Raw genomic sequence first — 25,286 nt, forward strand, 5'->3', positions numbered from 1 at the left:
ATTTATGAACTTTGAAACGATCTTTTTTTTAAATGTTCCAAGTTACTGCATCCGTGGATGTCGAAATTATTGCATCCGTAACAACCCTGCTTTGAATACACAAATTATCAACTAAGACCAATAACATATTCTAAGAAACCAACAATTAAAAACAATTAACAAGCTCTTAATACAATTTATTAAACATTACAAAAATATGAAATAAAATTAACGTCAGTCTCGTAAAAAACTATTTACATGCACATTTTGGTGCATGAAATATTTGGAATATAAATAAATATTCATTTCAAAGCACATTGTACAATATTTCCTTCATCCTGGGGCTTTGTAGTTAGTATAATTTTTTTTTGATTTTACCCAGACGATTAAAAAACAGTAAGTTTTGACACTTTTCTCCAAAATCTTACACGTTATTTTTTGTTCATGAATTTCAGAGAAGAGTTACAATATGAAAGTTACTGAAATTAAAATATTCTCAAAACACTTACTGCCATGTAAGATACAGGAAACCTACATTTATGACAATTAAAAAAAACTTTATAGACTTTTTGATCTGTTTTCATCATCACAATTTGAATGTATGTCAAATACTGGGATAATAACGCCTTTCCATTTGTAAAATTATAGAAAAATTTCTTTCTGTAAATTAAAATCAAAAAAAGGTTATCAATCACTAATCAATTGTCAACTTTCTCACAATCTCATCAGATTTTAAAACTAAAATCAGCACGAAAATAGCACAAATAATGTCATCAGCATTTCATTTCTAAAAATGGTAAAATTTGAAAATATATAACAACAAAGGTACATCCTGATAGTTCACCTAGAAAAACAAAGTTGTCAACTTCACAAATATATATTTCAATTGGTAGTTTGCTAGCTAAAAAAATATCTCAAAGTGATAATAGATTGTCAACAGAATGTCCCTATTTTTCAAAATATATTCACGAATCTATTTAAAACCCTTTCCCAACACCAGAACAAAAATTACAGTCTCTCAACGCGCGTTTGGCTAACTAAGTTCGACTCCTCAGGAGATAATTATGACAAAATTTTACTGCTATGTTGATGTTTTTATATGTTAGTGGCCTAACTACTACCAGTTAGTAGTACCTAACTACTACCGGTTAGTATTACCTAACTACTAACTGTTTTTCAATACCACTAATTTGTTATGTATCTCCTCAATGTTGGTGACTATCTTTATTTATGTTTTTATTTAGAATTAGGTATAAGACTTATAGGAAGTATAAGAAGTATAGAACTTCTAAGTTCTATGAATAGAGGTAGTCACTAACATAGAGGAACTACATAACAAATTAGTGGTATTGAAAAACAGGTAGTAGTTAAGTAATACTAACCAGTGTAGTTAGGTACTACTAACAGCTGGAGTTAGGCCACTAGCGCATAAAAACACTAACATAGTAGTAAAATGTAGTCATAATGATCTCCTATGGACGCTAATTTGGTTAGCGAAACGCGCGTCGAGAGACCGTAATTTTTGTTCTGGTGTTGGGGAAATATTTTCAATAGATTCATTTTACGCCCAGAGGTTCCTGAACGAACTATCAAAATTCACGAAATTCGGTTAAAATCATAATAGCCTGAAATGAATTTCAAAATAGTGAAAATTTGAACTGAAACATGTATATATCATTGTTCATATTTTGAACATCTTGGAATTATTTATTGATATTGAAGCACAGGGTATCTTTTGTTTCAAGTAAACAAAAATTAGGTTCCGATTTGGGTAATAAGGAATGCTTTTGAGAGTGTTGTGTTGGTAATTCAGTAATCAAGTAAAATTAAATATTAAGACAATCCATGCATCAATTTTCTCTCAGAATGTGAACACAACACCAAAGTCAGCATTAATTTAATTCATTATCTCTATTTTTCGGGTTTGAACCCCGTCGATTTATGGAATTTTTTACTGACGTTTCGCTGGCGCGAGTGGCTAGCTTCTTCAGAGATTTGTACATCATGTTGACTCAGGTAGTTTGGTTAGCTGATACATGTACAAGTAAATTATCAATAACGTTCGTCAACCTTTTTCTACCTGCCGTCATGTTTACTGTTCTAGAAAGCCTTAACCATTTTGTCATTGATTTAATTAGTTCAAATTAGACCTTTTTTCATTTCATTCAAAACAGAACCTTCTGTCTCATAGTTCGACTGACTTTACTTGCTTGATTCCCCCAAATATGGTGTGTCTCAGAATGCATGCGAAACTACTAGAGTTATCCATTGATCCGATGTTCATCTCGGCACACCTCGAACTATACTTTTTAAAGAATTTATTTGGCGTCCTTGTGAAATAAACTAAAAATACCGTTTCACGAAATGAATATAAATTAAATTACTTAAAAACCATTGTAATTTGCGCAGACACCGTATTTGTTTTCCATGATCTTCCTTGCAATGCTTGTGCGAATATCGTCGCGTCATCTCGTTGGGTTTTATATCTCGTTTGATAGGTATATCAATTATCTATCTTTATTTATGTCCCTGGATGAATGGAGGGAAGGACCGGTAGTGGAAACGATGATGAATATAAGGAAGAAAAGCTTCTCGGTGGTACATCTGTTAATCCGTCTGTTTGGGATGTGGGGTACGGGTTTGCTGAATTTGGATTGATATTTGGATTTGGGATTCGGGATAGTCATTTTGGTGAAGGGCGGATTTGAGTTCGTTTAGTTCCTCTAATCTATTGTGGCTTTCAGTGAGTCTGATATACACAAGTATATCTGTCTAATAAAAATAATTGCGTAAATGTGAGCGAGACATAAGTGGAACCAACTATTGGTGTGACACCCAAGTTAGCTTGCCAAATTTTTTAGTTGGCGCTGAGGGTTTAATCAATCTTTCGACCCAACAACATGCTTTAGCAAAAATTTGGGAAACTCTCCTGGAATACCATCAGAAAACGAATCAATATGTATCAGGAAATGATATAAAATCAAGAAAGGTTTATGAAGTCAAGTTGCTGGAAAATAATTTCATCCACACGATAGTAAGAAGAAAATGTTCTCAAATAATATATGTAATCACAAGCATTTGACATCGTATCATATGATTTTTTTTTCACCAAACTAAAAGTGCTAAGTGCTAATAACGAGGGTTAGACTGATTAGAGTCCACAAGTTGGTGTGAAAATAACCGTTAGATTTTGAATACCTCAAAGTCGGTATTGGTGAAATTTTACAGAAGATGTAAAAGTACCTTTAATGAAATGGTCATTACGATATCAATTTCACATGAAGTTACAGTTTTGGGAACAATTTTGGATGAATCTCGAAGCAGCAATTTGCACGTCGATAGTATATGCAATAAACTGAATGAAGCATTTTTTGCGATGAGGCAAATGCGAGACTGTTTTGTCCAATAAGGCCTATCGGCAATATATTATGTTATGGCTTATTCCGCTTTACATGTCTTAAGGTTGTGGCAAAGATTTCAATGGGATATTTATACCGCACATTAATTTTCTAATATGTAATCTAGAGATATCTGTAAACTGGTATTTATAAGAATGAAACTATTATCGGTTTCAGGTGTCAATTTTACAAGTCCATTTTTGCAACCAATATATGATAATACCAGCCCCTAAAGTTAAAAGCTCTCCCCAGTATAGTGTTAATACGTTTAGTAATAAATTGCCTAATTTCTTACAAAACTTCAAATTTGAAAATTTTCATAATTTTAGATTCTTCATTGAAAAATGTTTTTATACTGTCCAAGAAAATCTAGGTAGCTCCTTCAAGCGAGTTTTAATTATTGTTTTTATAGATTATCAAACTTTCGTTAAGATTTCTCAATTATATGTTCTTTCATATTGTTTTAATAGTTTCACATGTTCTTACTGTTGTTTTTTCAATTTAATGACTATATTCAGAATACATACTTAGTATGAGGAGTTCCTATGGCTTAGTTGACATAAGTAAGGTCGACATATCTCCTTACGAAGACGCCATCTATGTCATCGACAGTGAACTCAATCCTCGAATATCAAAAAAAAAAAACGAGGCTCGAGGATTGAGTTGTCAAGTTGTGTTTGGGCTTTAGTTTACAATTGATTGGCATACCATATGTGTACATATTGTACCACAGTGCCTCAATAAATTACCATTAATATTATCTTTTTTTTTTCACCGTAGTGTGTGCTGGTCAAGCCCTATCACCCGAAGCCCCGATACATTCGGGAGGGCGCGTCAGCATTATCAACCAACGGCCACTACCCACACCGTGGGGTAAGTGATCATTGGGTCCGAGAATCATGTGTCCTGAGCAAGGGCAGTTAGCCAAGAATGACAGACTTCTGCATCTGTGGGCCAAGATTTCTGCCTTAGTGCGGCAAGCCGGTATGATTTTAAGATTGGAGATTAGAGAGGGGATAATTTCACCAAGGACTCCAATAATCGGAACAACCATCTTGACAGAGTGCTCTCGCTAGAGTCTGCGGAGTTCGAAAAAAAAATCTCGATATTTTATCCGTTTTTCCTCCTCTTTTCGGACGATATTCATCTCGCCAGGAGTTGAAAACTCCACGACAAATATCGTTTTGCTCTGGTGGTCGAGAAGGACTACATCAGGCTTATTAGGTTGTATGAGCCTGAGGGTGGCGAACGAATAGTTCCAATAAATTCGGCACTTTTCGTTCTCCACAACGGATTCAATATCCCCGGAGCGTAGGGCAACACCGGTGTCTCGTCAATACCGTAAGAGTTCCGTAGATGGTAATATAGCACTCTCAGAGCCGCGTTATGTCGCGTTACTATTATTATTTTTTCTGAGGTTGACCTGGTACGACAACACCGAAGCCCCGATATATTAGAGGGGGCGCGCCAGCATTATCAACTAACGACCACTCCCCACACCGTGGGCTAAGTGATCATTGGGTCCGAGAATAATGTTTCATTTCATTTCATTTTTACGTGTCATCAAGAAAATTCACATTTTATAGACACATCCAAACCTTAACCCAAACACTATAGATGAACGAAATAATTTGTAGTGCTGAAATATAATCGAGCTAAGCAAGTTTTCTAATTAGCCAAGAATGACAGCCTTTTGCTTTGTCTGGCAAAGATACCTTTAGTACGGCAAGCGGCATTATCTTGAAATTCGAGAGTAGAGATGACTCCAATAATCAAAACAACCGTCTTGACAAAATGGTCTGAATAGAGTCTGCAGGGTTCGAAGAGAAAACCTCAATATTTAATCAGTTTTTCCTCCCTTTTTCGGACGACAATATTTGTCTCAGGAAGAGCTCAAATCTCTAGGACAAATATCAATATATCCCATCAATACCATGAAAGTGACTTAGATGGTAATAAAGCGCCCACGTTATTTCGATAGACATAGGCTGAGATCACAAATGCTGAGCATGCTGACAGCAGGCACATTAGGGACTTCAGCATCTCGTCGCAAGCCCTGCACTTTGTGCCAGGAACCTCTATGCACATCACGTGATTGCGATAAACTAAAGTGTACAAGACACCAACCTGGTAGGCCATGATGAACCTCTCAGTTTTTTTTTATATCGTGTGGAATTTAATCATTCAAAAGATAAATGTCAATTGGAATTTGTATCATTTTAAATTCCATCAAACATCACAAATACCTATTGATTTAGAAAGAAATCGTGAAGCTGTTTTTCAACTTTTTTATGGAGATGCCCAAACATTGCAGGAAAATCCTTAAGACGAGATGTCTTTGCAGAAGAAAAGATTCACGTTTAAGAGAAAGTTCAACACACAAGGAAGCCACTGTCCAGATAAAAAATCTTGGTGTTATGGGCAGCTATAGTATTCATAGCTCTAATATGTAACTGTTGAGGGAATCAAGTATGCACACCTCCTGAGAACTTGAGTTAATGATAACAATTCCAAAAATAAATAAAAATATCATATTTGTGACAATTTTTTTATAGTAAGGTATTTATAAAATCCTGCTTTTCTATTTAACGAATGAATAAAGATATTTACATCATATGAGATAACATGATGAAGCAAAGAAAATATGGTAACATAATCTCAATTATATCCAAAAATTCAAAATATTTTAATAAAAAAAATATATCAAATGCACCATCAAATGAAGTGATTTCAAATACTACATAATATTTCTTAAAAAACCATTGGAAGTAATAATTTCGAGTGACCAAGAAGCATGTTGTAATGGAATGAGATAAATGTAGATGATTTTTTAAATATTTGGTAAAACCTGTCAATAGAATTTTTTAAATTGGTGGTGCAAAATTATCGCTAAGTGATTGGTGGTTTAGTTACCAAAATTTTACCATTCAACCCAACCCATTCAACGAAAAATGACAAAATTCATGGAAAGCACTCATAAAGATAGAAAGGCAAACTGGCACTCAAAAAAATTGGTACTTAAGACTGGAAAATTGATGATTGGGAAGAAAAAATATTTTTTCACCTTTTCTTGACAAGTGAAGAAGTATGCTAATTAGGTTAGAAATTCATCAGAAACCATATCTACAGGAATGTCAAAAGATTCTTTCAACACCTTTAAAATAATCATCTCTGCCTTTCATTTCCATTTAAAGTTTATAGTATTGTAATACATGTATATCAGGTGTCTTCAAGTAGAAAACAAACATTAACGAAGAAAAATATTTTTGTAGTTCTATTTTTCCAAATCGCTCAACTTTTAGCATAAATTATGAAAAATTGGCTCTTTTCCTTTTCAAACTGAAACTAAATTTGCATTTGCAGGTATGGTTTTCAAGAAATTTATTTCGATAAACTTCCCAAGCCTAACCTCGCCTATTCATCATTTTTTCCATTTTCTGAAGTTTGTTTTTTGTGTAATTGATATGATGAATGAAGACGATTATTCAAAGTTACGTTTTGCTACCCAAAAAAGAATATTCAAGGCATGTGATGCATAACAGACAATATATATGTCATATCAATTTTCATTATTGAAAGGAACAAAAAACAGAAATTGCGTCTTTAAAATTTCTTAAGGCAGTAAGCTTTGAGAACATGTCCCATAAAAATTAGTTGAAATTTTCTATATAATGAGATAGTAAACTTTCAAGTAGATTTAATTCAACTTGAAAATTTTTTGGAGATCGGATCATAAAAGTAAGTCTGGACAAAAATAAAATCAAATAAGTAATCACGGGTAGCAAATTAAAAAATTGTTTTACAAATTGCAATGATAGTACAATGCATGACCACTATTTCCTCTCAGCTTATTAATATAGAGGAACTATTTTCGAGCTAAAAATTTGAAATTATTCAAAACGTATTTTTTCAGTATGCAAACTTCAAGTTGTGTACAAATATTCTCATCTTTTCGACACAATTTCATCATTATGGGTAAGATTTCACTTTGTTCCAGAACAAAAAGATAAAAAGTAGTGAATAAAAGTAGTTAAATATTAGAAACTGGATGGTAATTAATCAAGGAATACCTATTTCGGGAATGTAAAACTATTAATTATAATTTTAAAGTTATTGCCATCCTCTATATAAATATTATTTCACAATATCACCAATCTCAAACAACACAGTGCATTTTGGGAGATTTCAAATCTTAAATAATTTTTTCATAGTGATAAAAATTCAAAGACAACTATCCGGATGTTGACTTTGTGATTTTCTCATTTTACCACCTTTCAATTCAGTTTTAACTTGATCTAAGCTCATTTTTCTGGGATTCCCCAAAGTAACTAGAGCGCTGGCAATAGCCAATCCTGCAGATTGGCCTTTCGGAGTATAAGAATCACCACCAGTTGGCAAACGTACCAACAAACTGAGCACTGCCGCACGACTTCCATTACATGGTTCTAAAGCTATGGGACTAGGAGCGTCACGCTTTTTACGTTTCACCTCAGAATTATTTTCACAATCTATACTTCTCTCTAATTCTAGTAGCACTTGGGAAAATGGACGTGAAGCCATTTGTTCCATCTCAACAAAGAGACGCTGACGTCGTCGGTACATATCATAACGCTGTTTTATTTTCCACAGTATTGCAGCAACCAGCAAAAGAAGTAAAAAGCACCTATGAAAATAAGAATGTTATATCTTCAAGTGAATTGTACAATGTGGATACAATGGTTGCAAATAATAATAGATTGTCGTGATAGTTAGAATTGGAACCCCTGGCATGAAATGAATCTATTGAAAACACATTTTCCACAACAGAACAAAAGTATTGACCCTCGAAGCGCGTTTCTTCTACCTAGTTGGCATGGTCATGATAAAAGAATCAGAGTTTGAATATTCACCTTACCGTTAAAGTACATAAGTACATTTGATATAGGGTACTACTGTGATTTTTTTTAATAATAGGACTTGTTCTGAAATGTATGAATAGAATTCAATCATCTTCAAACATTCGTTATGGAATTGAATCAGATATCATTTACAGGATTGCTACACAATATAGTAAAAAAGGGAAAATTTCACTTACATGGAACACTGTCAACCTCACTACACCAGATATTTCGAAGTAAGACACTTGCCATTCATAAAATTACTACTTTATGTCACGAATGAATTCTCTACTCATGTCATCGATGGCAGTAAATAATGGTATTCATTCGCTTATTTGATTCAATCCCAACCAAAGGAATCTTGCTTAAATTGAGAGGGATATATTTTTGGAGAGGATAATTTTTGGAAAAGAAAGGTTTTCACTTTCTACTTCTCCATCTTTATAGAAAAAAATGTGGGAAATTTCCAAAGAAAGGAAGAAAGCAACCAATTTCAAGAAATTAATTCCATACAAAGATGCGCAGATCTTGCAAAGAAGTAACTTTCCGACACAAACTGGAAGAAGTCCTTTTGAAACAGCTACTTTCATATAAACATTGAATTACACAAAAGAAAAATACTTTTGAAACAAATACTTTTAGGTTTATTAACACTGAATCACACAAAAACTATTTTCTCTATTCAGTTTGTATCCCAAACATTCAATATAGAATTGAATTATATATCATTCACAGGATTAGAAGAAGAAGAACTTTATTTCCAGATATGCAAGCCTAATATAAACATAATTAATGTACTTTATCAAAATATAATACATAAAAATCAAACAAAAAAATAATAATAAATTTTCGTTATGAATGTTACCAAGTCCCTCTTGAATAGATGGAGAGAAGAAGAGTTTTTTATATTATTTGGTAGTTTCTTGAAATTGTCCAGACCTTTTAAAAATTACGAGTTCATACTGCTATGTGAATTTGTCCTTGGGATGTGAAAATTGGTGTTCGATCTAGTATCATGATGATGTACTTAAAGAGTTTACTAAGTATGTATTTATTATTTTAAATATAAATATCATAGTTTGATGATAGAATTGTTGAGAGACATTAAAGCCATCTTAAACTACAGAGCATGTTATGTATAGGTGTCATTCTATTGCAGAGTAATATTATTCACATTCCACGATTTTGTTATTTTTTTTATTGATTTAATTTGTTCTGATTCAAGAGATATAAGAGAGTCCCGCAAAAATCGTAATGAGGTTTTATTATGCAATTATAGCACGTTATTTTGGCATACATTGATGATACAGACGCCACTCTAAAAAAAAAACAGTTTCTTTGATATTTTGCTTATTACATAGTCACTATGATCATTCAATGAAATTATATTATCTACAATGAACTCTAGATACTTGAGTTTACTCACTATTTCTAGATCAGTTTCGTTAATTTCAATTTTGACTGTGTTTCTCCCAATTTTATTTTGTTTATACTTTGTTGTAATGATCATCGCCTTAGTTTTAGTAATATTAAGTTTCAGTTTATTTATTCCAAGGTACAACTCAATATTTTTTAATAAATTATTCAAAATATAGTCAATGAAAAACATAAAATTTCACTTACATGGAACACTGATATTTTGAAATCTTTCAGAATTTCATTAAAAATACGTTACAATAAATTATTCTCGAGAATATGGAAGAGTATACTCGAGTTTGTTTGAAAATGGTTGACATTGTTTCATGGTGAATTTTACTAGTTCAGACTTCCATTGTCTTAATATGATTTGAAGTCTATGAAAGAAACAAATAAAACAAATACCACTTGTATTTGTAACTAACGTTACTGCAGTTTATTCCTATACGAACATTTTGCAAACGAATACAAACAAATGATAATATTACCTGATATAGTATCTGAATTTTGTTTACCTGTGACAATGTAGGTACGCTAATCTGAAAACTGGCAAGGAAACCAAGTCAATTTGGTCGTTTAGTAAGTTACATCTGCAATGCTTATGCTTGTGAATTTCCAAGGATTCCGAATAATTGAGCAATGATTAGAAACCTAATTATTTGGAATTATTGGAAATTCAATTAATTCTGTCATACTTTCGATATCTATTTTTCATTTTACAGATTCGGACTTTGTCTACAAATTGTCAACAGATATGAAATCTATGAGAAAAATATAATAAAAAAAAAATGATGAATGAGAATTAATAATACTAAAAACCCAGTTTATCACCCAAAGAAGATTGTGGATACTAATAATCGAAGGTCTTGTGTTCTTTTATTCTTTTTGTTTTTTTTTTCGTCAATTTTTTTGCATTTTCAATATTTACTTCTTTTATGTTTATTATTTATGTACAGTACGGACGAAAATGCCCCCCCCCCTCTTCCTAATTTTTGAACAGAACCAGATATCAAGGTCAGAAAAAATTTTATGTCGCCAAAAGGGCACTATCAACTTTTTTTTTAAATAGAAAGTGAGGTCTTGTGATAACTCGTTTGATAGAAATTTCAATTCTTTATACAAATTTCTAGTGATGAGCATTTTTATATTGGTTATAAGAATTTGCAAACAAATTGTAAACATCATAATTTCTTAAAAAAATTATTCAAAACTCACTCCAGTTCATTCCAATAGGTATTCAAAATGTTTATTGTTCACTACCTGTCAATGATGAAGTCTGTTAAAAAATAATTTTCCTACACTATATGAAATGTTGTGGGATTGCGATTGTGTATTGTACACTTCAGATGTCACATATTCCCTCAAAAAGATCCACAGGCATCACGCCTGGTGATCTAGTAGGCTCTTCTGAAGGATCACTTTTGTCTGTCTATTGGTTTAGAAAATTGTCAAACCCGAATGAGTTTCTAATTAGGTTTCAATAAGATAAATTACCTCTTTATTATGATGAGATGGTTTGAAAGTGGCTAGACGACAGTTATCCATGCTAGTGAATAGGTAAACCTGATTGATCCCTGGAATTTTCAGGACCTATTATTTCCCAAAATATGGCTTACCGACAGTCATCGCATTGTACCCTGTTTACTACATTTCAGTACAGAACAGATCCTGATAATGGCAAGTTGGATGGTGAAACAAATATTGGAAAGTATCTTACAATACTAGTGTATAAAAAAAGAGTTCATGTTGTATTCATTCTATGTCAGAGGTTTCAATTTTAATTTGTAGAACATTTGTTCTACAACATTTGTTGTAGAACATTTCTACAACATTTGTTCTGAAACACAAAAATAAGACAGAAATGAACATGAAATACTTACGAAGAAAATGTGATGAAGAACTGCTGCAAATTCAATTTGGGATACTGACTAAATGATATCTGGATCCACAGAGGTGGTTGAAAATCATAGACATACACATAAAAAGTTGTTTGGGTGATATTATCGTCCACTCCAAATTTATATAAAGACTTTGAAAATTTTGACCTGACTGTAGTGCAGTTGTAATTCTCATATATGGGCTTTTCCTCAGAATTTTCCGTTCTTACTGTTATATTCATTTTAGCCATCACAGAACAAGTAATCAGAAAATCTGCATCAATATCTGCTTTGATTGGAGAATTCCTGAAGTTAATCTGAGTGTAATGTCTATCTTCTTTTTTTGATAAATTAAATGTAAACTGGTAGTCAATTGTTAGGTCATCTGAAAAAAAATCATTTAATTTTTACAAAAAAATCATTGTTTCATTTACGAAATATGAGTGAAAATTTTTGAGTACTTTGAAAATTCGTACCTCAAAAATTCATCATTGTTCAAATTTCATTAGTTTAAAAAGTGTAGTATGATAAAGTTAAGTATAAATTTTGATGTGAACCTTTCATTCACCACCCACATCAACACCAGCATCAAGAAAGCTCTTAAACTTCTTGGTTTTGTCTTCCGAAATTATAAGGATCTAACAGTGGATGCCATCAGAATTGTTTACCTAGCCTTTGTGAGATCTGTTTTGGAGTATGCATCACCAGTCTGGTCTCCTCATAAATATAAATAATGTTGAATCAGAGCAAAATAGATTCCCCAGAATTTTTGCCTTAAAATCTGGCCTTACAGTTGGAGAATATGATTATTTGGATATACTTGAAATTATAAATCTTCACACCCTTTCTTTTTGTAGCACAAATAACGATATCATTACCTTATTTGAAATTATATCTAGTGACATTAATTGTAATGATCTATTACATGAAGTCTCATTCCGTATACCTCGTCATTCAACTAGGAACAATAATCTTTTTACTGTCCCTAATCACCATACTAAATATGGATAATTCTCACCCATGTCAAGATTTGTGCGAGCAGCCAACCATTTCAATTGGGACATTATAGGAATTTCACTGAATACTTTTAAAAAACACTGTAGTAACAGAATTCAATAGTTAACCAGCTAGGACGTTAATGTTAATTTTGGGTTTACATTATTTAAGTTTTATATATTTACAGTGAAATGTCTACATTTATTCATACATTGAGGTTAAGTTAGTATTAAGGTAATACTGTATTTGTATATATCTTGTTCCTCATGGGGATTACATGGTATATATAAATGAATAAATAAATGAAAATTGACAATACACTCTACTATTTCAAATTTTTTTAACTAATATCCTCCACAAATTTAGAAAATATAGCTGCTCTAAAACAAAGGATTTTATATTTAAATTTACTTGGCCAAACAATTTCTCATATGTTTCAATATCCTTACCAGCTATAATTAGAGATGTGTCTTTCACTAGTCTCATCATTCAAAATGCTCAACAAATAGCATCCACAGAACTTCGAAAAGTCACTCTAAAGTTTTCCTCAAATTTATTTTTTGTTCAAGATAATTCTTATTTCAAAAAATAATTTTCTAGAACTGGTGGCACTTAGAAAAAATAAACATTCAACATATTATACATATTTCAATGCAATTGTAATATAAGGCATTATGTTGTAAAGTAACAAATAATAGTTTGAACTTTGTCTTTTGTTCCATGAAGTTATTTCTGTAGTGATATATGTATATTTCCTATATTCAACACTTTTATCCCAAAACTGTATACAGTAGAATCTCACTAACTCGGCAACAGACTGATACATCCAATAATCCGGCACCCTCAGCTTGCGTCTCCGTCGCCGCGTCGTCGTCTAGCAGTCTAACCTCAAAACTTATCACATGCACGTACCTGTTGTTTAAAATATTGTGTTCACACCATTTTCACTTGAAGTTAAAAATGTCAAGTGAACGAAAAAACAAGACACTATGTTATTTATAATGTTTTTTTCTCTATAATCCAGTAATTTGAACATTCCAATCATCCGGCACTCTCTGGTTTTTAATAGTACGATTAGTGAGATTCTACTGTATTATATTTGCAAACCATCAAACGCTTACTTGAAATTAGTTTTTTTTAATATTCCATGAATGTGTTACTATTACGATATGTATATATTTCCTATTAACACTTTCATAACAAAATTGTATACTGTGTCCTGTAATTGGGTCTAGTCCCTGTTTAGACAATAAAAGTATTTCCTATCTCTACCAAAGTACCTATAACATAGGTTAGGGTAAATTCCAACTACTTCCCCGGCTAATATCATGCTAGACATTGAATTATATTCAACAGACAGTTATGCAAAATCCCAAGTTGTTTTTTGGCAGGCATTTACCAGAACCTACGCTGTAGGTACTTTGAGATGAATGTTTCCAGATTTTATTTGGAAATATTTATTGTTTTATAATGCATGTATCTTCAAACATATTTTAATTTCCGTCGATACATGAGATGTTTCTTCCCTCTTGAGACTTTGTTCACGATATAGAGCTGTTACTAGTTAACAATTTTTCACTTAGAGAAAGGTTTCATACATTCTGTCGATATGTGTTGAAATTAATCGAGTCCCAAACACACTGCTGTTTGGTTCGGACCTTTTCTGCACTGGTGAGAGGTAATACCTTGAAACCGGTCTATAGATGATTTATTAGACAGATTTCAGCATGGTCCTGCTACTGGATGAACCCAAAACATCCGCAAGACTAACCTCTGTGAGGTATTTTGCATAAATATCTGTCGGATATATTTCAATGTCCAGCGTGGTATCAGCCGGGGAAGTAATTCGTTTTCCGGTAGGCATTTGCCAAAACCTACGTTGTAGATACTTTCAGAGAGATTAATTTTTCAAGATTTATTTTTGAAATATGCATCGTCTTATAAAAATAAATGCATTGAAAAAAAATATATATCAAGTGACGAAAAACACTTTCGTCACTTTGCAATCCTCGTGTATGGTTATTAAAGGGTTCGTTCAAAAAATACCTATGTACTGAAATATTTCAGCTGTTTCACATAACAGTGAATGCATTTTACATTGAACTCCTGAAATTCTATAATGACCTGCCATCTCATGCAAAAAAACTTGAGAGGAATAACTAAAAGTTGTTTTAAAAAGTTATCTGATCAGGTTTTATATAATTATGATGAGTATCTCAACAGTAATACCATGGTTGACGTAGACTAACATACTTATATTAGACAAATAATAACATGATTAACTTTGTAAATGTATTTTATATGTTGTAGGTTTAGTTTATTTCAATAGTTCATTTTGATTTGTCTAAAACTCTATGTTTGACAGCACCAATAAACTATTCTATTTTATCCTATTCTAAGAAATCAATACTTACAATAGCACGACTTATTATTAGGATCAGAATGATAGTGATTTGCAGTATCACACTTCTCGCACTGGTCTCCAATTATCCCTTTTGTTGTACAAAAACATTTTCCTGTCTCTCTATGACATTCATCGGCCTGTTTATTACACTGGCATTGTGAGCACTTGCCGCCATTTACTGGGTTGCCCCAATAACCCTTCATGCAGATTTCGCAATGGGAACCACTTGTCAAATTACCACATGGCAAGCATGTACTAGAATTATCAACACAACTAGAGTGGCCGTTACACTGGCATGCAGGACATGTGGTGAAATGCCATCGATCTGGAGGGCAAGTAGAAGACGGGAGAGACTGAGTATGAAGGGTTGGGCCTGAAAATTATGAAATTTGTTGATGTTTGGATTTCTTGGACTGTAAAGCTATCAATATTGTTAAGAACTTTAGCTGTCACCAATAATGCGACTCTAAGTAGTAGGCTCATTTAAATTCAATAAGTTTGATTTTATCAATTCGAAATCACAGCTAAAAGTTATACTTCAATTTGTGTTAGTCACATGTGGTTCCACTGTATAAAAAAATATGGTTACCATGGCTTGAGCTATAAATTTAGTTCTCGTAGATTTTCAAGGCATGAATCTAATAATAAACTTATAAAAAAAGCTCTAGTCACTGTAGAGTTTTCTTCCATTCTGAACCCCATGGTGTCTGTCGAAATGATGACACCCTGTGGTGTCTGTCATCAAGGCTCTACTCAAACTGCCAGTTTGAGTAGAGCCTTGATGACAGTATGACCAGCTGTCGAAAGCGCTCGCATATAATTAAATAGGAGTTATAAAGCTTCAAATCCTTTTTGTAACTTATATTAATATATATGAATAAATATATAAATACTTTCTGATCATTCCTATATTGATTTCAATTTAAGAGCCACCGGTAGACAGCTGTTTCAGCCTATTGGGCATCGTCAGTACCGGGCAGGCGGTCCTCGATTGAAGACAAAATGTGAAAAACCAGATGACGATGCCCAATAGGCTGAAACAGCTGTCTACCGGTGGCTCTTAAATTGAAATCAATATGGGAATGATCAGAAAGTATTTATCTGTTTATCTTTTGATTTTCATGGAATTATTTTCCATATATATATATATATATATATATATATATATATATATATATATATATATATATATATATATATATATATATATATATATATATATATATATATATATAATTGTAAAAAGCTGAAACTAATCACATATTGATTTTTCAAAAGATCTTCCTTTTTTTGGAAAAAAAAGTTTTTGGCTTTTTACCACTCCATCTTGATACAGAAAAATGTGGGAAACTTTCAAAGAAAGGAAGAAAGTAATCAATTTTAATTTTGTGATCATATTAAAATTCAATATGATCTCTGATATTTACCTGCATATCCTCCTGGCATACAGGTTCCCAATCCAGTTCTAGAACCATCATCGCACCAACCACATGCAGGATCATCTCTACATTTGGCACAAGTCTTGTAAAACCCACACTGAGAATTTTCGTCACTTCCTCTTGTTCGACATTTTGTATGCACAGTAGTCCACTCCCTGCATTGCCCATAAGGAAAACTAGAGGTATAAGCATTTTTGTCAACACATCTACCTTCATTTTGACACCAAATACATTCTTCTTGAGTACAGTTCAAGCATGAGTTGTACTCGGAACAGACGTTTTGACACTGTATAGGTTCTACTGCCTCAGCAGTATTGTTAGAGTGGGTAGGATGTGGAACACATTTAGCATGTTCAAATCTCCATCGACAAAATGGCTGAGAAGTACATGCCTTGCAAGTGTGAAGCTGTCGACATATTGGTGACGGATCCAAAGGACACTGAGCTAGCTTTGTTATAGGATTCATGTCAGTACTATTTCCGTTCCCACTTCCTTTAGAACACTTTTTGTTCAAGTTACATGAATTACCACACCATACACATTCACTAGTGGTCTGAACACAACTCAAGCAGTCTTCCATCTCTTCGCATTTTTTTGTATTATGGATTATCCCTGAAGTAGCCGCAGACCTATTCAATTTTGGACATCGTATAATATACGTCTCTTCCTTCCTCAAAACTAAATCTTTACGAATTGCTAGAACAGGGCTGCAGGAACTTGTTCTAGAATCCCAAACACATTTAACGCCAGGCTTGCTATTCAAACATGAAGTTTCACTTGTGAACTGACAATCACCTGGAGTATACCTAAGTAAATCAGAGAGCATTTGTCCATCAAATCCACCATAGATATACAAAGATCCTTCAAAAACAACAGCAGAATGTCCAAATCTGGCTAAATCTGCATGTAAATCTTTTGGTACACTCAGAGCACTCCAAGTGTCACAGAGAACATCATATGCAAGAAGTTCTGAGCTATAACATTTTGCTCCGAAGCTGTGAGAAGTATCGTTATGGGTATTTCCTCCAAAAACCAACATCAAACCTTCAGATACAAAAGTGGCTGTATGAAGAAATCTTGCAGAGGGAGCATCAGTCAGTAACATCCAAATTCGTTCATTTGGCTCATAGGAATATAAATTTTTACTTAAATATTGGGATGACTCGCTTTCAGAAACTACACCACCATAAACATAGATTTTTCCTGTGAGTGGATCCCAACTAGCGCTATGTCCATACCCTCCTTTCACAGGGTAACCCTTGGTGTTGATGATATGCCATTCTCTCGTTCCAAAGTAATATTCTTGCACAGTATTCAAGTATCCCAAATGAGGAGAATGACCAAATATTACTATCATCCTATCAACTTTTTTGTTAATATTATTCATGACAACAGTTGCAGTGTGACCTACAGATTTTAAGGGTCCACACATCAGAAAACTACCATTGCATGAATCTGCCTTGACTGTTATATTTTCCCATGTTTTGGCACTAATGTCGAAAGCCCAAAGCTCAGAGGTAGGTCCTCTATTGCCCAGAACACCACCATAAATAAATATCTTGTCGCCATATAACACAGCAGAGTGGCCATACCTCTGCGAAGGACTTTCTGGTATATGAGGTGTTTCCCAAACATTTCCTGTAGTAAAGATGATTCATAAATTTTCATATTTCAATAAATTATCATATTATAATTGGGTAATGCTTATCAGAAAGGAACCAAGTGACATTTTTGTGAAAATGAGTTTATGGCACTATACAACAAATAAGTACTCTCGGGTCATGTTTCTAAAATCAAGCGCCCGATGTGTATTAACGCTTGAAAAATGACCTTGCACTGGGAACTAAGTGGATCATTGCAAATACGAAATAAATCAGAAAGGATCTAAACGCCTGATTCCGATTAGATATTTATTTATGGCAATGCCTATTTTTACAAGATAATTAACAAGTTCACACATATGTATTTAACAGTAATATAAGCTAGGTTTAAGGAAAAAATATATAAAATAAAATAAAAAAATCGTAAAAATAATGAATTACAATCTTTTCACAGTCTTTTTGAATGTTTTCAAAGATGAATTAAAAAATTCTAAATCTACATTGTATGTATTTGCAATTCTCAAAATTCTACAGGCCATAGTTGGTGCGACAAAAAAGGTATTTTGAAGATATCCGAATTTCTTGTTTTCCTTGGATTCACATTTAAAGTTATAAGTTCGACAAGTTCTGGGGAATTGATGCTACCATTGATTATTTTATGAATTAGTGTAAGGTCTGCTTCTAATCTTCTATGAGCCAGAGTATTCAAGTTGAGAATGTCAAATATGATTTTATAGTCATATTTACCAGTATGATATCCCAGTTTGTATGCAGAGTACCTTAAAAACTTATTTTGAACACTTTCAAGCATATCAATATCCACATGATATGAAGGGCACCAAATTGTGGAATTGTATTCGATTATTGATATACCAATTGAACAATATATGATTTTTATTGAAGTGAGAGATAATTCATTTGCAGATCTAAGAATGAAACCTAACATTTTCAACGCTTTAGAAGTAATATTTGCAATATGGGGTTTAAATGACATTTTTGGATCGAGAGTGATTCCTAAATCTCTGATTGTGTTTGTTGTTTTCAGTTCTGATTGATTGATTTTGTATCGCCAGTTAATGGGATTTTTGTTTAGGAAAAAAGTAAATTTTTGACATTTGTCTATAATTAATTGCAGTAGATTTATATCACACCAGGGAACAAAGTTCAACGAAACGAGTAGCAATGTCGCTTGGACTCGTCTTCCTTGTGACTTGGTTCTCTTCTGATCATTGTTCACTTCCTAATTATACTGTTGGTTAGTTTCGTTCATAATCGTTCATTAAGGAATGCACTATTTTTTGACGTTTGCACTTGTCTGGGGTTGTATTCGCAGGTCAATAAGCTTCTTTTCACTATGTTCAAGAAAATATTTTACGAAAATTTCAATCTACGGAGAAAGCCATTGGTAAAAGACACATGTAGCGTACGAGTATGCAATAGATGTAAGGCATCTAAAAGCCAACAAAACACGAAAGACGCACACGAGAAGCATCTGCAAGAAGCTGAAAGCAGAAATTGAAGGCAGATATGAAAGAAGAGGAAGAAATTCCTGATCTTGAGATGTTGACTTATGACATGGAAAAAACTCTACCACTGCCCAATATTCCCGCAAACTTAGTTTTCTATAAAAGGCAAATCTGGATGTACAATGAAGGTGTCCATTGAGGAAAAAATGGATACAGTTTTGTATGGAAAGAGGGAACAACTAGGCGAGGGGTCCAGGAAGTTGGATTTGTACTGAAGAAGTTCATTGAACATCATCTCAGTCCAAACACAAAAACGCTGATAATGTGGTCATAGTTGCGTCGGACAGAATCGCAATATTAGGATAGTTTTAATGATGAAAACAATTCTCAGCAATCACCAAACATTAGAAACAGTTTATTTCAAGTATATAGTTCCGGGCCACAGCTTTCTACCAAATGATTCAGATTTTTGAAAAAGCAATAAAGATGAATCAAAGGCTTCATTCAACCGATTATTATATAAACACAAAGAAGCATTGCCGACATAAAAGACCATTGACTGACAGCATCTTTCTTAGTATAAAATGGATTTAAGTGTATTTATTAGAAAGGAACTATGCTGCAAAAGTCTCAAAATTATATGAAAAATCCTACTCTAGGGCCCCTTTTCTCAGAAATTAAGTAAATCGAATTATTCACATCAATCATAAATGAATGTTGTCATTTGAAGGCAGTTAAGTAAGTGTCTGCAATGTTACAACTTTAGAAGGCACTACGCAGATGTCGCTTGGTGCTCTTCTCATAAGCATGATCCAATTATTAAAAAATGTGGTTCTGAAATATCCAGCAAGGTGATATTTGTAAAATTCACATCATAGACTTATTCGCTTGACTAATACAGTAAATAAATAAAATCATACTTGTCAGTTGCAGTGGGATAACTGGATATTTCACAACTGCTTATTCCCATCAGATCACAAAACTTGCTTACCATTGAAATCATAAACGGATAATAAATAACCTCTGTTGTAACTTTCTCCAGCTATTACATACATGGAATCTCTCCAAACTGCAGCTCCATGTGACGCTGATCCAGGAGGTGTGAAACTCTGTGCAGTAATAGTTTCCCAGTACCCATCTGTTGCCACTTGCCCACAATCATCTCCTTTGTATTTGTCAATACATAAGCAACCTTTTTCAGGTTCACAGATACCTCTGCTTTGAGCAGATCCACAATCATTGGGACAATTTCTCAAATGGCAAGCAGCTCCTCCCCACCCACCATCGCAGATACAAGATCCATCAATACATACACCATTTCCGGAACAATTCAAGTTGGATACCTGAAATTCATATAACCTCATCAATTATCATTGTTGATTCTTTTGATATATTACCCATTCGAGATTTTAGTCGAGACATTCTATAACAATAACAAATATTTCAATCATAATGATGCTTCAAAACTGACAAAAAATTGACCACATAAAATATTACTGAAAGAAGGTAACATGAGATATATTTTATTTTAAAAATATTATAGATTCTTATATAGTGTGTCAATTTGAAAACGAACATAATACATAATATGAAAAATTGAAAAAGCAGGTAATTTTTTTCAAGAGGGACACTTCAAATGAATTTTTTTCTCCCTCATGCTTCAACTCCCTACTAGGGGTAGTATTCAGTATTCAGTTAGTTAGTATTGACTGTCCTGTTAATAGAAATAGTTTGAAGATTAGATGATATCGTTCCAACCCTTGACTAACAGGAATAAATCTAGTCAATGCGTGTGAGTTTTTATTCTTTGGTTATTTAACGTTTACAAACAAACTGTCAAATGACGAGAAACAAATTTTAATCATCTATTTACACACTATCTCATGAACTGTTCAAAATGTTGTCCTTTTTGCTCCAAGCAGTATGTTTTCAAACTCCTCTTGAACATTTAAAAAACTTCATCAAGAATTTAACGGCATGCTGCTGTAATTCGTCCTTTGAGTTCATCAATATCAGCAGGTTATGTTTCATAAATATTGTGTATTTATACAATAAATGAACTTTTCTTGAGAAAGAAAGGTTTTGGCTTTCTACTTCTCCATCTTGATACAAAAAGAAAGGAAGGAAGGAAGAAATCAATTTCAAAAAAAGTAACTCTATACAAAGATGTGTAGATCATGGCGGTGTCTCGGTGTGTCATGGTTTTACAAAAATTCAATTCTTTTATCATAATCATCCTCATGGAGCTCATGAATAATCTGCATCTCATATGGATGAAATGTATGTATTTTCAGTGCTTTTCTCACAGTTTCGTACGACATTCACGTCTGTTCTGCAGAAGTAGCTAATTCAATGGGTTATGCAACGTTCCCCACATTTCCATTTGAGCTTCTTCACTAAGTACTCTGGGGTTTTTCTTTTTTTTATTGTTTACCCAATCAGTTGCAAATCAAGCCACATATCGGTAATTTAGATTATAATTTGGATTTCTTCCATCCTTTCAAAGAAATGCCACCCTTCGTCAACACTTGTTGAAGATATCACTGAACAGCTCAACAAATAAAACCAAATCAACAATAATACCAAATCGTTTGAATTTGCTGAACAATATTTTGAAGCAGAAGCAGCAAAAAAAGGAGGCCATCTCTGGAATTTCGGCGATTTGAATTACAAATAGAATAATAACTACAAGATTAGATTACTTATTGATGTTAATTTTTTGAGGCTAATGGCTGATGTTGCTTCTAATTTAAAGTTCGAAAGGCTACTTCATTTCTTAACCAGTTCAAGATTCAATATTAATATTTGTTTGAAAGTTCTGATTAGTTCTGTAAGTATGGCATGGCATTTTTCGGAAACTGCTCATCAAAAAGTAATAAGCTAGGCCACTGTCGAAATGAGAGTTGGAAGGCCATTCAAAATAATGTCCCAATCTAAGGCTAATATCTACCTCTCTCAGAAGGTTGAACCATAAGGATTAAAAATAATCATGTAAAGTATCCCTCTTGAAATTGAAATTCAGCTGTCTGCCGCAATAGGCACTCATATTTCTCCCAGTTAGTAGAATTAACAGAAATGAAGGTCCACTTGAAAGTATATGTAATTTAAATTATACTAAATCATCCACTTACTGTAGATGGGCAAGAATTAAGGCGATATGATACATTAAATCCTGACATATTATAAGCATCATCGCTGAAAAAATGTATCAATGCAGAACCCGAATGGGCAATAACTTCTGGAATCCTCCTGATGCTGTAAGAGTCTTTATACATCAAGCCACTAAAGACTGCCAGAAGTGGGGAATCCACACTGTCACCATCAAACATATACAAATGATCCCATCCACATTCTGTGGCAAACTCTTCAATGTGGAGAGTTATTGTTGAGTTTGGAGCATCTATTAGCCAACTGCATTTGCTTGTTAAAGAATAGTTTCCCAAGCCATCATGAATTGTTCCAGTTGAGGAGCCTAGTCTGAAAATAATTGAAATAATTGGTAGTTTTTTTAAACTTTCCAAAATGATTACAATATTAATGTCTCTCATGCAAAAATTCATATCCAATTCTATATATACATTTCTAATATGAAATATCACTCCATTACCTCAGAATCTGTTGAAATGGGTGATTTCTAGATGATATATAATGAGATAAACTTAAAATAAAAAAAATAACCAATGTATTATGACTTGTTCTGCACATGAAACAAACTTGTTAGTTTTTCATGGGCCAATAGTCTCTATTTGGTTCTTATTTTTATAAGTGGTACAATTATGAAAATCAACAACTTCATTTATTTACTTGTAGTTATCTCCAAAAACTATAAGACTATTACACTTTATAAATCATTTTCTTATTGCACTCATCAATATTGCTTAACGCTCTGTCACTTGTAATGAACAGCTATCTGAAATACTTCACCATGCACTCTTGTTATATGCCATCATTGTATAAATGTTCTTTTATAAATGTAGAGTTGTGTTTGAAATAATCGAAACTAAAAAATGATTATTGCGAGATATAATAAACATATTTACAACCTTTTTTTTCGTATACTTGTATGTATTGTATTTTCCAGTTTAGTAATTCATTTATTTTCTGTTTGTATTTTTGAAAAATATAACAAGAAAAGGCAATGTCTCATGTTCTTTTGTAATCAACAAATAAATACTATGAGAATATCTTTGAAATGGATGAATCATTGAATCCACTGATGAAAGTACACTGGATATTGATGAAAACACATATACCCACATAGCAGTCATTTTTATTGTGTGCATGCACCTTGAGGCGCTTCCATCAGCTGTTGCATTTATAAATTTAGGTAGAAAATGAGCCTTAATTCATTGACACAATTCTTCTTGCAAAAGCAATTCTAGTAATAAATATTGTTACTTTCAGTTTTGCCAATATCATTGAATGTTACTGATTATTCATATAACTTGAAATTTGAAACAGTAAATGCTGACTAGACTATGTTTTTTGTATATAACAAAGTAATATTTCAACTTTCTTAGTTGAAACCATTTTTCTTGATTATGTGCACATATGTAATTTCAAATTTCAACGGTTATATATTTTCTCTTATTATCAATGTATTTTGGAAAACCTGAATAATGCCAATTGTGAAGAATAAAACAAAACTGCAATTATGATTGTAACAAAAAAAAAAAAAGAAACTAATTGCAAGCAATAAAAGTTACCTAGTGTAAAGCGACTCTTGCTTGTGTATACTTCTTTAATATTGACATTTCATTTATTATTTCTGTCCATAAGATGTTTTGCAAATAATAAAACTTCACAAATATTTTCAATCTTTTTTTCTCATTTAAAAGATGAAGTTTTCATTACAAATACAAAAGGAGTTCAGGATTACACATAAAATAGTAAAACTTGTAGACTATAGTAACATAATGTCCAAAATACTCATCAATAAGAACTCAAACTCTAAATTGCATATCTAAACAAAATGCTGATAAACTCGAGTTTCTCTCGTTTCTTAAAAATCTAAGCAGTCATGTTTACTGAATGTTACACTGAATAGTATAACATTCTAGAGAGTTACATGTATCTAGTAGTTCCTAAGATTGAAATACTTCTGAGGAAATTTACCTCACTTTTCCTCCACAAAATTGGCAATAGGGACCCTGCCAGCCATCATAACATATACAGGAATCATTTCTGCATACCCCATTACTCCCACAAATAGTGTCATTGCATTTTGCCGAAACATCCGACACCAAAGACAAAGCACCAACACTCACAAGACAACAAATTAAAAAATTTTCAACAGAAAGTTTTCGTCGATATTTGGACTTGAACAAAAATAAAAACATTTGTAAAATTTCTATCATATTTCCCACATCATACGTCAAACAAACAAACGGTATAAATTCATATCCCTTTCGAGAATCCGAGTCCGATGTTTAAAAAAAGTATTCCATTACACAACTATGGGACCGATTTTCATAGACAGTTGAAATTAATAACTAAAATGAAATGTTAAAACAAATATTTGTTGGCTAGACACTCTTTCATTTTATTTTGACTTTTTCATCGTGACTTCTGACATATAAGACTGAACTGTCAAATGACAACATTGACCATTGACCACCGTCATAGCACAGTTAACCCGTTTAAAGACGACACTCCTCTTCCTAATTTTTAACAACCGTGTTCAAAAGTTGTCTTCGGAACAAAGTGTTTGTCTAGGAGTACAACTTACCTAACTAGAAATATCGGAAGTACCTACACCAAAGAATTGTCGAGAATAATGTTCACTGATATCTACAATTTTGAGAAGCATATCGACGAATGAAATATAAGTTCG

General features: G+C 32.8%; 1 protein-coding gene across 2 annotated transcripts in view; it reads right to left on the reverse strand.

Annotated features, from left to right (window-relative positions):
• Window positions 1-25,049, reverse strand: part of dsd (attractin-like protein dsd) — a 48,061-nt gene extending 23,012 nt beyond the window's left edge. Inside the window, exons 1-7 of one of the 2 annotated variants that reach the window (XM_074172400.1) lie at window positions 24,569-25,048; window positions 22,585-22,930; window positions 20,445-20,796; window positions 16,375-18,024; window positions 14,958-15,320; window positions 11,551-11,932; window positions 162-8,040 (exon numbers count right to left, since the gene is read on the reverse strand). In XM_074172400.1, the coding sequence (XP_074028501.1) occupies window positions 7,599-8,040; window positions 11,551-11,932; window positions 14,958-15,320; window positions 16,375-18,024; window positions 20,445-20,796; window positions 22,585-22,930; window positions 24,569-24,810 (3,777 nt within the window). In that variant the 5' untranslated portion in view covers window positions 24,811-25,048 and the 3' untranslated portion in view covers window positions 162-7,598. Of the gene's footprint in view, window positions 1-161; window positions 8,041-11,550; window positions 11,933-14,957; window positions 15,321-16,374; window positions 18,025-20,444; window positions 20,797-22,584; window positions 22,931-24,568 lie in introns of those variants that run through there. The other variant, XM_074172401.1, reaches the window with a different exon arrangement.
• Between the last annotated feature and the right edge of the window lie 237 nt (window positions 25,050-25,286).

The sequence above is a fragment of the Leptinotarsa decemlineata genome, unplaced genomic scaffold, assembly GCF_025532065.1.
Source record: "Leptinotarsa decemlineata unplaced genomic scaffold, Ldec_3_MD MMD2_tig00000090_RagTag_RagTag, whole genome shotgun sequence".
Lineage (NCBI taxonomy): Eukaryota > Metazoa > Arthropoda > Insecta > Coleoptera > Chrysomelidae > Leptinotarsa > Leptinotarsa decemlineata.